Below are 17,600 nucleotides of genomic sequence, written 5' to 3' on the forward strand. Positions count from 1 at the left end.
AACAAGTCATAGCACACTGGTCAATATCAGATATATGCAGCAGAGGTTTTCATACATAGGAGATAAACTTTTTATAATATACTAAGAAGATGGAGGCCAAATATTTCCTCTTTAACTCACAGGTGTAATTTCCTCTGGGATTAGTTTGGCACGTCCACCTGACTTTACTCAACCTTATTTTGTTCCTTTTGTTCACTTTCACAGTCTCAGCTTGATGTACTTACTGTTCAGTAGGGCTGTCACTTTCTCATCAAACATTCATTTGAATATGAGAAGAAATCAAATATTCTAACTTCCTTTAAACTGTTCACCGTGTTAACACAGCAGAGTTTAAAGCAGCTCAGCTCTTGGTCCAGCAGAGGGCGCTCTCACCCTTCACTGTCAGCTGGACCTATTGCTGCCCTGTTGATCGATCAGTCAACTATAGTAAGATCAGTGTCTCGGTTCAAATTAAGTTGTTGAAAAAGTGGCAGCTCTACAGTTTGAAGCATCTTTTATTCGTTCAGTTCTGTGTGAAAAGAAAACACAAAGGTCGAGTTTATGGGCTTCACACAAATCTCTCACAATATCCTACATTTAAAAAAAAAGTCCCACCCCCTTCAGACTCTTCAGGTTTGATCTCTGTCCCTGGTGCTATGTGGCAAATTTGGTACAAACTGGTACAACTTTCAGGAAGTAAAAATGTCAAAGTTATGCAGTTAAAACTTGACATTAATTCAAATATTGAAGAATGAGACTTTCTTTGGTGTTAAGTTCAGGGTATTGACATTAAAGTGATGGTTATGCTGCCACCATGTGGTCAGCTGATGGAGCCTCTGTGGCCTGAGTAGTGAGTGAGATTTAAAACCTGTTTGCCAAGTTTGGTTGTTAAAGAACAACAACAGAGGAGTTCCGGGTTCAGGTTTTGAGATCCACAGAAAAGAAAATCTTGGTTAAGTGGCTCAGTCAGTTGTTATCTGTCTATAAAGCTGCTGTTGTTAAAAATTATTGTTAGCAGTGTGGCTCTGCTGGTCCATCACTTTGGTCCAGACTGAAATATCTCAGAAACTATTGATGGCTTGTGTGAAATGTGGTTCAGGCGTTCATGGTCCCTCAGGATGAACTGTGATAACTTTGCTGATCCTCTGACTTTTCATCTTGTGCCATCATGAGGTCACATGTTCATTCCTCCAGTACTTTATCTTATAATCAGATACCTGCAGAACTAATGATGTTCTCATTGACCACAGCTGTCATTTAGTGCTAATTAGCAGATGTTAGCTAATATAATAAACTAAGACAGTGAACATGGTAAACATTATAGGCTACATGCTAAACATGTGCAGAAACCAGGTCTGCAGCAGGTTCACATTAACCACAGGTGCAGCTAATGACAGAGCAACAGCCCCTCCCATCTCACTGTGTTTGTGTTGTTTCTGTTTGAGATGGTGAGCGTGTTGGAATTTAGCTGAACGTACCGCTGTCCTGTATGTTCAGAACAGAGCAGCCGTCATGACTACAGACTCTGGTCTCTCTGGTTTTCCCACCTGCATATTTCTATAGGTCACACCTTTTCTGGGAAATGTGTCTGACTCTCCTCTGTACCTCCATCAGTCTGACTGACTGAGGAGCCAGTGGAGCCAGTGGAGTTTGTCCCTCAGAGACAATAAAAAGGCAGAAACAATACAGCAGCTCAGAGGACCACACACAGATCTACTGTAAGTACTCTGATACAGTTTTTGGGGGGCGGGGGTATTCTAAAGGGCTCTGATCCCCAACCTGACTCAGGTTCTGTGCTTGGTAGGAGTCTGAAAGCCAAGTAGGAAAGTGTACAGACTTTTGCTTACACAGAGGACATCAGTTGAGTAGCAATCATTTACACTTTGATAGTACAGTCCACTGGCTCCCAATATATGGGTCAGGCCCCTCCAAAGATGATTAATGGGAAAGAAGAACAAACTTCTCATTCACTGGATCTGGATTCAGTTTTCAGACTTTTCTAGCTGGTTTAATTTAGCATCAGCTGGTTTCAGTTAATAGCGAGTTTATAGTTTAATATTGTGAACTATCCAAGCTGCTTTAGATAACAGTGTCTGATAAATGCAGCGTGTTTCATAAATTCACTGTTATGTCATTAAAATGAATGTTATAATATTATATTTTGCCCCAAAAACTGTATTTTTGTCTTTCAGGAAAACACAGGCTTCACTAAAACATCAATGATTAGTTTCTTAAGAATTCATTAAAAACGGGGAACAGTAAAATGGATGACTGACTGAGATGCTGTAAATGTTACAAAGTTCTGCCTCCATGCAAATCCTTCTCAGATTACTGCAGAAGTACCATTCATGGAAGATATGTATATGTTTACAATTAAATGTGGTATATGTTTTAATATGTTTTAATATATGTTTTGTAGTAATCAGCCAATTAGAGATCTAGAAAGAATGAGGAGAGAGGAGGAGACACAGAGGGAGGAGGAGAGGGGAGCAGACGAGGAGAAACGAAGAGAGGAGGAGAGAAGAGGAGAGAAGAGGAGAGGAGAGAAAAGGAGCGTAAGATGAAAGAAGAACAGCAAAGGGCCAAAGAGGCTGAGGAGAAGAAGAGACGAGAAGAACTGAATCACAGACTTGAAGAATCACACCATCGAGCTCAAGAGCAGCACGAGCATCAACTGAGCAGAGACATTTCAGAGGAACATGAGTCCAAGCGACATGTTCTGATCGGCCACCTGGATGAGTTTGAGGCAAACTATGAATCAGACAGAGATGAGCTTCTAGAAACCCTCTCATCAAGATGCAGCATTCCTGTTGCAGACCTCAGTCTCACTCAGCTGACTGCTGATCAGCTGGGGAGCGTCCTGTCAGCCCTGGACAAACTCCTGTTTGATGAGTGGATCAGTGCTCCTCCATCCCTCAGCACTCTGCAGCACACACAAGTGTTGATCACAGAGCTGTGTGCCCTGTCAGTGGAGACGTCTGAGGGACTTTCCCTGCACAGCTTCTCCAATCATGTGCAGTCCCTGGTGGAGTCCATAAGCCAATCAGCATGCAGTGTTTCTGAGAGCTTCCTGCTGACTCAAGCTCTGTACATGAGCCTGATGCACTTCTTCACTGACCATGGCAGCTGTGATTCTGATGCAGCTCTCATAGCCAATCAATGGGCTGAGGGGGACCCTTCCACTGAGGATCTCTTTCTTGTAGAATTCCTCGGCACCCTCACATCATCGCTACAGAATGTGATTGGACGAGCCTCCGTGTTCATTCTAGAGATGGAAATCCAGTGCTTGAAGCTGCTCCTTTTCAAACTCACACATCTCAATGACAAGGAAAACCACTCAGAATCCACTGAAATGCTCCTCAGACTTGTGCAAACAAACCAATGGACACCAACAGAAGCAGTGACTCTGCTCAAAGTGCTGACAGAGAAATATGCAGAGGACGCTCCAATAATTGAAGTGCTCACATTGGTACAAGTGTATGACATATCACCAGAGTGGTCACATGACTCTGGACACTCCCTCATCCAGGCTCTGGACTTTGTTGGCCCTGAGAGATTCCAACTTCATTTCAGAGAGATGATCAGGAAGCAAGATGAGAGGAGTCTAGATTCAGCTTTAGAAGAATTAAAAACATCAAGGAATTTGGACGATTCTGTCATTGATATGATAAAAAACATCATCACTGGTGTCCTACAATATTCAGAAAATGCCCCAAAAGATGAACCATTCATGAAAGATTCCTTTAAAGGTTCAAACCTGAACAAACATGACGTCCAAAACTCCCTGTCTCAGCTCTGCAAAGCAGTTTTTGATACAAAAGGCTGGTGGCCCACAGTGCAGCAGATGCTGAGGTGGTGTGTGTTGGTGCTGACTGAAAACAGCGTGAAACTAGAACTGGTTGGTGTGGACGAGGACCCATGTGTCACAGCCATGTTTGCAGCCACACAAGTCTGCATGGGAAACAAACTGGACATTGTGCTGAGCTCTGATGTTCAGTCACACAAGCAAATTAAGGAGTGGTCTGGCTTCTACAAGCACCTTGAGATTTCTCTCAACACAAACATGAAGAAAACTAATGCATCACAGAGAGATGTCTATGAAGCAGACATTGTGTACGGTACCATGGACGACTTTGTCTCTGATTACTTTCAACTTGGCTTAGAGGTGATGGAAACAGGAAACCCTCATCCTGCAAAGCTTTGTGGGTAATTTCCACAGAGAAAAAATACTAAATGACATTAAGAATAAGGTGAAAGAGGGAATTGTAAATGATGTGAAATCCAACATGGAGAAAGAGCCCTTGTCTACATCAGTGGACTCCATTATTCTCTCACACCTTGAGGATGAACAACAACTTTCTGATCTCATACAGGACGATGAAAGAAAGAACAAACTTCTGGCTATTTTCAAAGAATTGAGCAACACTGCATTACAGCCATTCTACGCCAACCTCAGCTGGCAGCACAAGCTCCACTCATCCATCTCCACAGTGATTGACAAAGCTAAATCAGAGGTCAAAGGCACAAAACGTTTTATTCTGACAGCCATCAAAGCCATTCACATGACATCACTGGCAACAGATGCCATCACAACAGTGCACAGCCTCTCAAAAGAGTTTTTCTCAAACCTTCACAAAGAGCTAAACAAATTTAATCAGGAAAAACATTTCACAGAGAAAGTGAAGCGAAATGAGCTGTCTGCTTCAGAAACTGAGATGCTGAAAAAATTCAAGCAGGATTTAGCCGACGCCATCAGTGCTTTATTAGCTGATGCTTTGGTACAAGTCTTCCACCAGAAGTTCTCCAGTCACATAGGTTCTTATGTAACAAATGAAGGCAAGGCATGTCTGTTTCCTGCTTTAGCACAACACATGATACCAGAGGCCAGTGAAGAAGAGATCACCATGGAGTCTGGACGCCTCCGATCTGTGGAGGCTGATACTCTCCTGAAACACCCGGGCCAATGGGAGCCTTTTGTAAAGCGCAAAGTGTGAGGAGGGGACTGGTACATGGCAGAGGGAGCTGGAGGAACAAAAAGTAGAATAAAAGAAACCAAAGAGCTGCTCCAGAAAGAGGTTGGAAAAGTTCAACTCTACAAAGATTGGAAAAAATATTTAAATCAAAATCCCGGCATTGGACAAATTATCAGTGCAGATCACCAACCACCAGTTAGTTGTATATTGGAAGCTATAAAGTTGAACCAGAATAGCAAATTAGCTGAAGCCTTTCTTAAAGTGGCAACAGACTCACATCCTCTGGATACTAATCTGATTTCTAATGTGGACAAATATCATGGCCTTGAACTTCTTACTGTTACTGTGCCAAGAGAAATACATCGTGAGTTTCCTAGTACAAAAACTAAAGGTTATAGAACATTATTAGCTAAAACAATAAGCCAGGATGATGTTGTGGGCTCCTTCAAACTGACCATTCTGGGTTCAATGCCCAGATTCATGTTAAACTTCAAGAACTTCAAAGACTTTCAGAACACAGCAGTGAGTAAAACCAGGCTTCTCAGTTTTAAACAAAGTTTTCAACAACATTCTGTAGATTTGGTACATGAATGGCACAACAAGGGTGTCATGATAGAGGACCATCTCAACACCATTACTACATGGATCAACAACCAGGGCTACAAGAATCAAAACAATCCACACAGGAACCAAGTCTCCAGTCTCCTGTAAATGTAAAAGGTAACTTTACATTTACTATAAAACTGCAGTGTTCGTTGTATGAGAATAGTTGATAAAGTGGTGGGTGGTAAATGAAGTCACATGTTCATAGAGCACACAGTTAACACTGCTCCTCAGGACAAAAACCAGGAAGTCCAGTGACCTCTCAGGCCTCTATGACAAAACTGCTGTGAGACATAGATCAGAGTACAGAGTATAAAACCATTTCTTGAGCTCTGAATGTTCCCAGGAGGACAGTGTCAGGAGTCAGTAACTGTTAAGGGGGAAGAAGTCTGGAAGCAGGACTCATCTGGAGTCTTTGTCCAGACAAACTGAATAATCGGGTAAGAAGGTGCAAGTGTGACTTGGGGAGCATCCCATCAAACCAGCCACCTCAAATACTTGGTTTTTAACATGTTAACAGCACAATGACAGACATGTTTATTGCCTCAAGAACCAGTGGTTGATTGTCACCCTCAAATATTACTATTGGCATCTACCTTAATGCTCTGGCTCTACTGGACACTCACAGTAAATCTTCCTGCAGACTCCTCCTTATTTAAACATTGAGCAGATGCAGAGCAACATTATCGTCCTAATGGAGCTGTGAAACCAAAACAATGCACTAAAAGACACTAAAACAACTGGTGGTACTGCAGAGTTGGTGATGAATCTCTGTGTTTGTCAGTACAAACAACCCCCTTCACAGGACAGTTATTTGATCAAACGTTAATATAAAATATTGATTAGTGCAGCTTTAAGTAAAGAATCTAAGTCATTTTTTAAGTTAACATTAAATCATAAATGTGTGTGGGAAGGGGTGAGGGGGGAAGTCTTTCACTTTTAGGTTTACTGTTGTTTCTGGGAAATGTTCTGACTTATGGTAACGTTATTCACATGTTTTGACCTCTTATCCCTAAAGTGCTTATATCACCATTTCAAATAACAAGCTCCACCTACTTCCTCTTTCACAATAACTGCATGTGCGTGCATGTGCGTGCATGTGTTTGTGCAGTATTGGGAGGGTTACTTTTCAAATGTGTTTCATCACAGAATACATGCCCTTCAATGTGATCTGCAATGTGTTCCATTAGATTACTCAAAGTCACATGTTCTATACACTTTGCATTACTTCAACATTGTCTTGTGTTATGATTGCATGTAACTGAATGTATGTGGTCTTCAATGATACTACGACCTAAAGAAGAGTGAGATGTGGAAGTAGCCTCTGACAATCATGCTGCATATGTGCCAGATTCAGGACAGAACTTTTTTTTTCTCTTGGTGACCTTATTGCAACTAATCGTAAATTAAAACTAGACCTGCAGGCAGGTGAGCAGCAGTAGTAATTTGTTTTTTGTGTGTTCCTGGTCCCTGCTGCAGCTACCAGTATCTGTGTTGTCAGTTTGCCAGCAGCCCAGCTTCACATAACCCTTTTGCCTTTTGTGGATTATTTGCCTGTATCTGGGGAAGACTGCCCTCCCAGCTCAGCCTCTCACCTGGACTCCCTCATTGTCAGCCCCCGCCCTCCATCTACACTGCCAAATAAAGAAGCATACGTTGTCTCTATTCAGTTTGTGTGGTCTGCGTTCTGGGTCCACCAAATTCTGAAAGCTTAACAGAAGCAGCATAATACACCTAAAACTGAGGTTTAACATTAAAGCTTTGCTTTACTCTACTCTGCTCGTCTGTGTCCTGCTCTGCTTTGGGGTTCAAGTCTGAGAATAACAACAAGAACAGAAAAGGCAGGTTTTACCTTCGTCTTCTTTCCCACAGTATGAAATGGGTGAAAATAACAAATCTGCAGTGCTGAATCGAGCGACTAAGCTAGCTTGCATACACAAGGTTGTACTTCTAAAGGTTCCACAATATTTAGGTAGGTATATACATTATTGGACTGGCAAAACAATACAGTACACATCATGCATGTTATAAAGTGGCTGGTCTCCACTCAGTGGTTTGTTAACTAGACATGCTTAGCATGCATGATGGCTGCTCCTTTTTCTCACTATAGCCACCAAAACCTCTACAAAGCTGGATTAGTTCTGTTTATTGCTGCATTATTCTTATTTTCCGTACGACATTGTTTTATAAAAGAAAACAGCAACCGATCGAGCCTGGATCTCCCAGAACTGAGGAGCCAACACCTTTTGTTCTCCAAGCTCCTCATCATGGGTCTGTTCAATTCGCCATAATATTACTACTGGCTGGTGACGTAGAACTTAATCCTGGCCCACAATCGACCTGAAGCTGGAACACTTATCTGTTATCTTTCCAGAAGAGACAGAGGTCAAGGTGTGCGTGCGTGTGTGTGTGTGTGTGTGTGTGCACGTGTGTGTGTGTGTGTGTGTGTGTGTGTGTGCAAGTGTGGTGCTGGTATTTGTGTGTTCATTAAAACAACTCACTACGTGCTTTTAATGAGCATCACTTCAAATCACGAGTTTAGATCCTCTTTCACAATGAGTGCGTGTGTGTGTGTGTTTGTGTGTGTGTGTTTGTGTGTGTGTGTGTGTGTGTGTGTGTGTGTGTGTGTGTGTGTGTGTGTGTGTGTGTGGACTGTATATAAAGGAGCTACAGAGTAAACTGAGATAGAGCTCTCCCTCCCTTCCTGATCAGAGGTAAGTACCTGAACACACTGAGCTGTTTGCTTAACGCTAACAAAGGTGGATGATTTCATTGTATTATTACAAGAACACAAGTTTTTAGAGTCTTTCTCAGACATGTTTAACAACATACATCAATATTCATCTTATCATCAAGTCCAGTCATTTCTTTGCTGTAAAGCACCTTGAGCTGCATGTCTTGTTTGACAGGTGTCATACAAAGAAAGGTTATAATAATTGTTAATATTATTATTACAACAATGATTATTATAGTGTATTTATAGTTTGACAAAATGCAACAAAATGTCACTACAAACACTTCATTCTAATATTACACTGACAATGGGCGGTGGATGATAATATCAGTGCAAAATACAGTAAGACAAGTGCAGCAGTGGGAAGACGTCGCTGAAGGAAACTCAAAAGTGTGTTTGAATATTGGATGTTTTGTGTCATTCAACATATTGAATTGAATGAAGGTCTATTTGAAAAACGCCTTGAGATAAAATCTGTAGTGAACTGGTGATGTAGAAATAAAACTGACTTGAATGAAAGATTTGTTGGAAAATGGGAGCAAATGTTCACATGATTCCAGCCCCAGAAACTAGTTTCAACCTGGACATTCTTGTCAACTTGTCTGCAGCCAGTGAGAATTTGTGACGGTCACCTGTTCGAACTGGACGAGAGGTCAAATGGCTTTAATGGCTTTGTGTTCTTCTGCCTAATTCAGAGGGGAGATAACAGCCAGTTCCAGATGTGTGTGTGTCAGTGCGCCAGCTGCACAGCAGAGTGAGAGTAAGTTCATGATTCTATCCTGAAAAACAGATTTTGAGCAGATATAATAATATAATAATAACTATACAAGCTGTGTGGTTTAACAAATGTATTTATTAGTGTTGTGTGTCTATGTTCGATATATATTTAGAAACAACTACTGTTGTCTATAGATGTCTGATGTCATGAGTTCATTAGGTTGAATTATCTGTGGGAGATATTGAACTACAGTTACTTTTGAAATATAATAGGTGACATATTACCTTGTTAAAAAAAGTAATTTTAATAAGTAACTGTTTGAATTACTTCAGCAAAGGGTCATGATTTGCCCTGATGGACATTTTAAGTTTGGACTTTGGACTTAATTATTTTAGTCTGTCTTTGTCCTCTTTCCCTCCTTGTTGATGGTCTGCCCCGCTCTAATATGTTACACCTGTGTTCAGTTACCTTCGCCTTCCTTGTGTATTTAAGTCTCTGTCATTACCTTGGTCTTTGTCAGTTCGTCTGTGCTGTCTGCATGTCCTGTTTGATTGTCTCGAATGCTACCATCGCCTCATTCGTCCAATTCAATGGCACCTTTAAAGATTGGTTTCCCTTTCATTATTTCTCTGAGTGGTGCAGTTTTCTCAGCATAGTTCTCTATCCACTCAGAGCTGAAGCCAGTCATCCCCAAAAATGTCATCATTTGACCGACAATTTGCGGCCGCAGAGCTTTACTCACTCCCTCCAAATGTTCCGGTGACACAGAAATAGTCCCATGAGAGATCACTCTTCCCAAATACTCTACCTGCGGCTGACAATACTGAAGTTCTGTCTGGGAGACTTTGTGTCCCCCCTCTGCCAACTTCAGCAGGACTTTGATGGAGTTGCAATCATCAATCATAGATGAACAAATCAACAAGTCACCAACATACTGTATCAATGTACTGTTGATTGCAGGCCCTTCGAGATCTTGCCTTCAGATCTGATTAAACACATGAGGACTATGTTTAAGACCTTGAGGGAGTCGTGTGCAGCTGTACTGTTTACCACGATACATAAACACAAAGAGATATCGTGAGTCTGGGACGTGTATTCACACGTCCTCCACCAAGGCGCTTCGGTTTTCCTCAGGTCTGAATGAGCTTTGCATCATTTTTCGCACTGGAATTGATACCACTTGTGGTTTTGCTGCCATAAACACACCACACTAAATCTTGATCATAGTCTTATCACCTAAAGTAAAAATCAACAGATTATGTGTTTCCTGCCATTCAACCTTGGTCACAGCCAGCATCATCTGCCCAAGATCTTTTGACTCAAAGCCTTCATTTACCCACAAGGTGATGTGTGGAGCAGACTCAGGCACATTGAACCATTCAGAAGTAAATGGGTTAATATGTACACTTATGGCTGCCCCTTGTCTGCCCACCACAATGTACTGTGTTGTCAGTTCAACATCGAAATTTCTTGTTGCTTCATTCCGCCTTTCTTCAAACGTCTCACTACAACATAGATCATAAAACATTGTGCAGTGGTTATCAGGGACTGGATCAGTGGCTTTTGGGATCTGGACTCTAATAAACTCCTCCCACCTCTTAAAGATTCTAGTCACAGGTTCAACAATATCACCCAACCAGTATACTTTGCTCAGCTCAGCTGATACAGAACCTATGTTGGAGGTTCAGATAGAAGACAGGCAAGGGCCAATGATAGTAGATATTGGAGCCACTTACACTTGTGTAAGTCCAAGCTGTGCTTCGAATCTCCCCATGTCAGACAAATTTGTTAAGATAGTAGGATTCTCAGCATTGCAGCAATTGATTCCAACAACAGCTCTAGTGAAACTAGTTGTTGATGGCAATGGAATTGGAATACCAATTTTAGTGTAAAGCCAATTTACTGGGAATAGATGCATTGTGTAAATTGAAGGTTAAATGTTTGTGTTCAGGTCGTTCTGCAAAAGAAGCAGCAGGGACTGAAGCATGCGGTGTAACATTATCATTTGAATGTTTACTGTTGAGTTCAAAGTCTCCATTAATATTAACTCTTCCCACCAACAATGGGTATAGTCCTGCATTTTTCTTATAATTTTTCTGCAGGCCCGTTCTGTTGGCATTTTCTTCTTTTCTTTATAGCTCAGAGCTTGTCCTTAATATTTCCTCCGCAACGATAACCCTCAATCTTAAAGAGTTTTATTATTTCCAATTCCATTTTTCTCTTTTGTTGGTGTTTTTTGCTTTTGTCTTTTGCTTTGAAATCTTTTATCCAGAGTTCCGTATCCTCACACACAGCCACATCAAATGTGCCCTCTGATGGACAGGCCAGGTCTAAGCCTTCAGTATGTTTTGCCCATTTTCCTGAAATTTTCCGCACATCTTTTAAATATTGTGGGTTTTTGGGTCTTTTTTTTTTTTTGCACTGTGTGTCAGCCGACTAGAGTGTGTGTGTGTGTGTGTGTGTGTGTGTGTGTGTGTGTGTGTGTGTGTGATGCTTCCCGTGCAGCTGAGAAGCTAATTTTAGACTCTCACAGACTTTCAGCAGGGAGGGGGGCCACGCCCACTCAATCCCGATCAACGTCCCTTCCTTCTCTGCTCAGTTTGAATCCAACTTTCAAAGAGTGCACAACAGAATCATACAACACATGCAGTTATGGGATCCTACCAGAGTCAACTTCACACCACTTTACCACTCACTCCACTCTTAGTTTGGTCCACACACACTCACTTACACTCACATACACATACACTTACACATAGTTTTCGCTCATGCACACAGAATGACGCGATCAAGAGTTCTAAAACCTCATAAGCAGTTACAAAAAACTTGATTTCAATTGCATGTAATTCAAATAAGCATACACTGGAAATATACTTTACCAACATAAGGTTTGGTTGAAAGTAAAACGCTGGGTGGTATGACATGCAGTGAATTTACACCAGGGAGCCCCACACACTCACACACACACACACTCATGAGCAGACAAACAGATAAAACAACACACAACGAGCTTGTTAGTCCGTTTTCCAGTCTGCTCAGTCAAGGTCAGGGGGGTTTTCTATAAGCCGAATTCTGAGTGTAGCTAGTTTAAGGCTCAAATTGGTTTTATGTTTTAAGTTTCAACAGTAGATATTCTCACAGGCTCATGCTTGTGTAACTCAGAACGTCTTTGTCTGTTTTATCTCTCGACACACCTTTCACCAGCAAAGCTCATGAATTTTAACAGGGACAGAGAGAGTAAGTGTCGTCACACTTGACTCTCCTTATTTGACCTCTGAATATCTCCTGTATTATATGTGTGTGATTTTAATCTAATTTGAATTTTATATTATTTTATTTTGTGAGGTCTACTTTTGCTCCAACTCAGTCTACTCAGAGTCTTTGACCAGTGCGGTTTCAGCTTCTCTTTTTGCGTACAGGTTTAGCTTACTCCCCCCTTCAACTGAGAGAGAGCTCTCCTTGACTGGTGAATTACTTCACATATATTATATTAGATCAGTTTCTTACTCGTATAATGACGCCGTTGGCCTACAAAAGGTCTCCTGAGGCTTCTCAAAACCCATTATCAACAGGTGGCCATATTCTGATTATTTGGTTTGTAGCTGTTCTAATTGGTTGATTTGTAGCTATATTCTGATTGGTTAGATGGTTTGTAGTTGACTGTATAAAACACATTTTTAGCCAAAATTCAAGAATTTACATAGCAAAAAATTTCATACAAATGGTCAATATTTTATAAGATTCTGGATAAATAGGGATATAACCTGAAACTTTATTGTGTTTTTTACCAATACAAGCTATTTCCAAGTGGTATTCTCTCAGCAGATTATACAAGGGTATCATGAGAGATACAAATTCACATTAGTTGGTGTCCTTGGATATTGTAAGAATAAATGATCACTGAACATAATTCAGCATTTTGCAGAATGTCTGTCAGATGCTGTTGCAGCAGACATGAACACCATTTAAACAAGGGAGGAGCAGAGAGCTATCTTCAACCAGCTCACCCAACAAAAAAGCAAGATTCTAAAAAGAAATCACCTTTTGGGATTTAAGAGGGTCCATAAAAAACAAATCATATCATATAAAAATATGCTCATTACTCATTGACATGTTGTCTAGGGCATAGTGCAATGCTAATATAACCTTTGATTTACAACTACTTTTTTTCTCCAACAGCACAATTGACCCTAATAAAGTCTCATCACCTTCTGCTCGCAGTGATTGAGGTGCTGTGTGTAACATAACATAACATAACATAACATAACATAACATAACATAACATAACATAACATAACATAAGTAACATGGAGGACCAGTATTAGTTAAATTATTGTTAAAGCAATGCTTCATGAAAATATAAAACTCTTTTCCAAAGAAAACAGGCAGATGAAATGATAAGAGGACACAGGAGCAGATGAACATGAAGCTGGAGCTCGAAAGAAAAGTATTTACAGTGATAACCTATCAGATGCACACACAGTTTCTCTCTTCACTTCGCACTAAGAGCATGGAAAGGGTTCTGAATACAAATCACACTAAAGATTTAAGGAATGTGTGACGATGAAAAAAGGACATTAAAAGGGTTATTGAAAATTTGCTTACATAATTGTTATCTCGTTTTTTGCGTAGCTGGTGTCAGCGTGGTGTAGTGGTGAAGGAGCTGTACATAAAATTGTAAGGTTGCTGTTTGAATAGGGCACTGATATTAATCTACTTAAGCACATGTTTCTGAGCTAGCTTTACGAATTAATAGTTTGTTGAAATTTAAACAATGCAAGCTGCTCTGGATGAGAGTGTCTGCTAAATGCAGCATATTTCATTAATTTTACTGTTATAATGTCATTAAATATTTTTTTTTTATCCAAAAAATGAAATTGTGATTATTTTTTTTCTTTTTGTGTATTTTTATCTTTCAGGAAAACACAAGTTGCCCTTGGACATTATTGCTTAGTTTCTGAAGAACTCATTAAAAATGGGGAACGCACCATCAGAAAGTAACATGGGCTGCCAACTGAGATGCTGTAAATGTTACAAAGTTCTGCCTCCATGCAGATCCTTCTCAGATTACTACCAAAGTACCATTCATGGAAGATGTGTATATGTTTTCAATGGAGGAGAATACTACAGACCAGTTGGCCATGATAATGCATATGAGTGCGAATATTGTTTTAATAAGCCAATCAGAGATCAAGAACAAATGAGAATAGAAGAGGAGAGGAGAAGAGAAGAGGAGAAGAGAAGAGAAGAGGAGAGACAAAGAGAAGAGGAGAGGAGGAGAGAAGAGGAGCGTAAGATGAAAGAAGAACAGCAAAGGGCCAAAGAGGCTGAAGAGAAGAGACGAGAAGAACTGAATCACAGACTTGAAGAATCATACCATCGAGCTCAAGCAGGAGGACCAACTGAGCAGAGATTTCAGAGGAACATGAGTCCAAGCGACATGTTCTGATCGGCCACCTGAAAGAGTTTGAGGCAAACTATGAATCAAACAGAGATGAGCTTCTAGAAACCCTCTCATCAAGATGCAGCATTCCTGTTGCAGACCTCAGTCTCACTCAGCTGCTCACTCTATTAAAACTCAAGTATCTTTTCAGTTTAATATGATCACATCTTATTATTTGTGTTAATTATTTATTTTTTACGTTCACGCCATGAAGATTGAGATTTTTGATCTAAAAGAAATTACACTTTTTACACTTTTTACATTAACTTTTTCTATTTCACTGTTCACGATTGTTCTAATTGTACCAAGGGTGAGACAGTTTGAAGCTCAGTCGACAGGAGTGCTTTGGGTTTTAACAGCCCACTTTTATTTTTCTTTTATGCATGAGACTTTATTCTTACATCTGTGGTACTAGTTTCATTATGGACACTGCTCTTTGATAAGATGAATAATCTTTTTCTGTGAGCTAAATTAATGTTATTACATTTATATTGTATTTTATTTTGTAATCTCCTCTGGTATCGACAGCAAGAGCAACCTCAACTGGAGTTTAAAAACCCACTGGATTGCTTCAAGGGATGATTTTGATTTCATTTTGTTTTCATTTCATGTAACTTAGTTTCTTGATTCTTACATAGTATAGTTCCTAGTTAATCAATAGTTTTATTTTACACACATCTTTCTCTTGTGGACACTTGATTATAGATTATAGATTATAGATTATAGATTATTTGGATTACTCTATCTACTCTATTTGTTACCTTGTATTATTAGACCTTCCTGATGTAATTACATTTATTCTTAATAAGCTGAAGACGTAATTCACTGGTCGCAGTGTCCCTTTTATGAATGGAGAGTTGATTCACACTTGTACAAGCACTGAAGGACGACTACAATCTTGTGTAGGCTGAGGTGGTGACACTGATAAAAAGATCTGCAAACAGATTTCAAGACACAGCCCTGAATCCTCTCTCCACTCCAGAGTACGATGACATGATCACTGAGGGAGAGAAATCTGAGACCAAACCAGGCTGGAAGCAAAGAGTTCAGTCCCTGATGGACATGAGAGAAAAAGCTGAGATCATGGCTAAAGTAGAGAGAGGAGAGAAACTGCTCCAGAGTCCACAGTGATAACGACTCTTTTAGTCAGAACTGGGGTTAAATCAAGTCTCAACACTGAGAGACTGAGACTTCAATGACTACGACCAAGAAAAGCTCAGGATAAATGTGAAACTGTTATTGAGTTACTTGTATGTGATCTTTACCAAACAGGAAAACACAGATTTACTGAGTGTGACCAAATGCATGATATAACACATCTGATAAAGAAACTGGATGATAATAATAACTTTTTCTTATTTTGTGTTTTCTGCTTAAAGGTTAAAATATATTATAATTACATCAGTTTATATTATTCATATTTTCACTCTGGTTTATCAGCTTCTTTTTGTTTTAACATTGTTTTAATCTACTATTATTTTAATTTCTTTGAATACAATCAGAATAATTTCAGACTCCTGACACTGATGTGTATTGACTTACATGTTATTGTCCTGTGAGTTCATATGATGATTACCACTCATTAAATGAGAAATAAACTTCACTATGCATCAAGTGTTGTTGTCTGTAGTTGTCTGATGTGTCAGTGTCACTGCTGACGTCTACTTCAGTCCATAATACAGACATGATCAGTGTCTGAGCCTTATTCATATAGTCATAACTTCAAACAAGTCATAGCACACTGGTCAATATCAGATATATGCAGCAGAGGTTTTCATACATAGGAGATAAACTTTTTATAATATGCTAAGAAGATGGAGGCCAAATATTTCCTCTTTAACTCACAGGTGTAATTTCCTCTGGGATTAGTTTGGCACGTCCACCTGACTTTACTCAACCTTATTTTGTTCCTTTTGTTCACTTTCACAGTCTCAGCTTGATGTACTTACTGTTCAGTAGGGCTGTCACTTTCTCATCAAACATTCATTTGAACATGAGAAGAAATCAAATATTCTAACTTCCTTTAAACTGTTCACCGTGTTAACACAGCAGAGTTTAAAGCAGCTCAGCTCTTGGTCCAGCAGAGGGCGCTCTCACCCTTCACTGTCAGCTGGACCTATTGCTGCCCTGTTGATCGATCAGTCAACTATAGTAAGATCAGTGTCTCGGTTCAAATTAAGTTGTTGAAAAAGTGGCAGCTCTACAGTTTGAAGCATCTTTTATTCGTCCAGTTCTGTGTGAAAAGAAAACACAAAGGTCTCAAACCTGAGGTTATTTGATTGATTTACGTGTCTGTCAAGTTTATTCTATTGTTATTGGTGAACTCACGCATTCATGAAATACTACTGGAGGAAGAAAGCAAGTCCCGCCCTCTCTCAGGTAGGTTTCTCACACATCAGTTGGTTGTAACAATTAAAAGTGTTCGGAAGTGAAACCGGAAGTGACCGAGAGGACCCGAGGCCTGGGGATGTGGGTTCACTGTATTCAGACCATCTTCAGCTAAGCTAATGTGGCTAATGTTTACTGTTAATTTGAAGAAACTGAATGTGACGTTGAATGTAAATGTTTATTTTATAATCAACTGAGTATTTTTGAGTACATTTAATTATTCTTTAGTATCCTGTAAAACAAGGTGGGTTAAAACTAGTGAAGAGTGTCAGAAAAGGTTTAAAATGTGTGAAGATAAAAACTATGACCTTGATCGAGATTTCATAGTGAATTGTATTTCAGTTCATGATTTAAAGACAAGCATATAAAAATTCATGGTTAAATTTTTTTATAAAAAAAGAGCCAGTGATAATAATTTCATTGTTAAAAGTCATGAACTGTTTATAATCCGTTTAACATAGATTAAAAACGTTTCATTAAAGGATGTGGTTTCAAGCTACTACTGTCCCAGAACTATGTCATAAATAAAGTATCTACTGTACCTAGAATATAGCTGTAATCTAAGATGTGGGGAAAAGTGAGGTGTAATTTAATAACTGTATACAGTAAGGGTTCTGTGTTGTTATGCAGGTTCCACTGGAACCTCCTCGGATTCTGGAAACTGGATCTTCTCCCTGATGAGGGAGACGGCGAGCCACTGGTGGCCTGTCCAGACCTGGTATTAACATGTGTCCCAACAGATCCGATCACAAGTGTTCAGCT

The 17,600-nt window shown here is 39.8% G+C and overlaps 1 protein-coding gene across 3 annotated transcripts; it reads left to right on the forward strand.

Annotated features, from left to right (window-relative positions):
* Positions 1-179: 179 nt before the first annotated feature.
* LOC139629545 (uncharacterized) lies at positions 180-16,064 on the forward strand. Of its 3 annotated transcripts, XM_071492229.1 has the most exons (5): positions 274-1,697; positions 2,399-5,672; positions 8,220-8,269; positions 8,985-9,049; positions 13,927-16,064. In XM_071492229.1, the coding sequence occupies exon 2, from the start codon at positions 2,540-2,542 to the stop codon at positions 4,187-4,189; it is 1,650 nt and encodes a 549-aa protein (XP_071348330.1). In that variant the 5' UTR covers positions 274-1,697; positions 2,399-2,539; the 3' UTR covers positions 4,190-5,672; positions 8,220-8,269; positions 8,985-9,049; positions 13,927-16,064. The 3 variants fall into 3 exon arrangements, 1 of the variants encoding a protein (XP_071348330.1); XR_011692997.1 differs by lacking the exon at positions 2,399-5,672 and having other exon boundaries at positions 192-1,697; XR_011692998.1 differs by lacking the exons at positions 2,399-5,672; positions 8,220-8,269; positions 8,985-9,049 and having other exon boundaries at positions 180-1,697.
* The last annotated feature ends 1,536 nt before the right edge of the window (positions 16,065-17,600 follow it).

Source organism: Trachinotus anak, unplaced genomic scaffold (assembly GCF_046630095.1).
Source record: "Trachinotus anak isolate AG129_WGS33_773 ecotype Australia unplaced genomic scaffold, CSIRO_AGI_Tana_v1 ptg000012l, whole genome shotgun sequence".
NCBI lineage: Eukaryota > Metazoa > Chordata > Actinopteri > Carangiformes > Carangidae > Trachinotus > Trachinotus anak.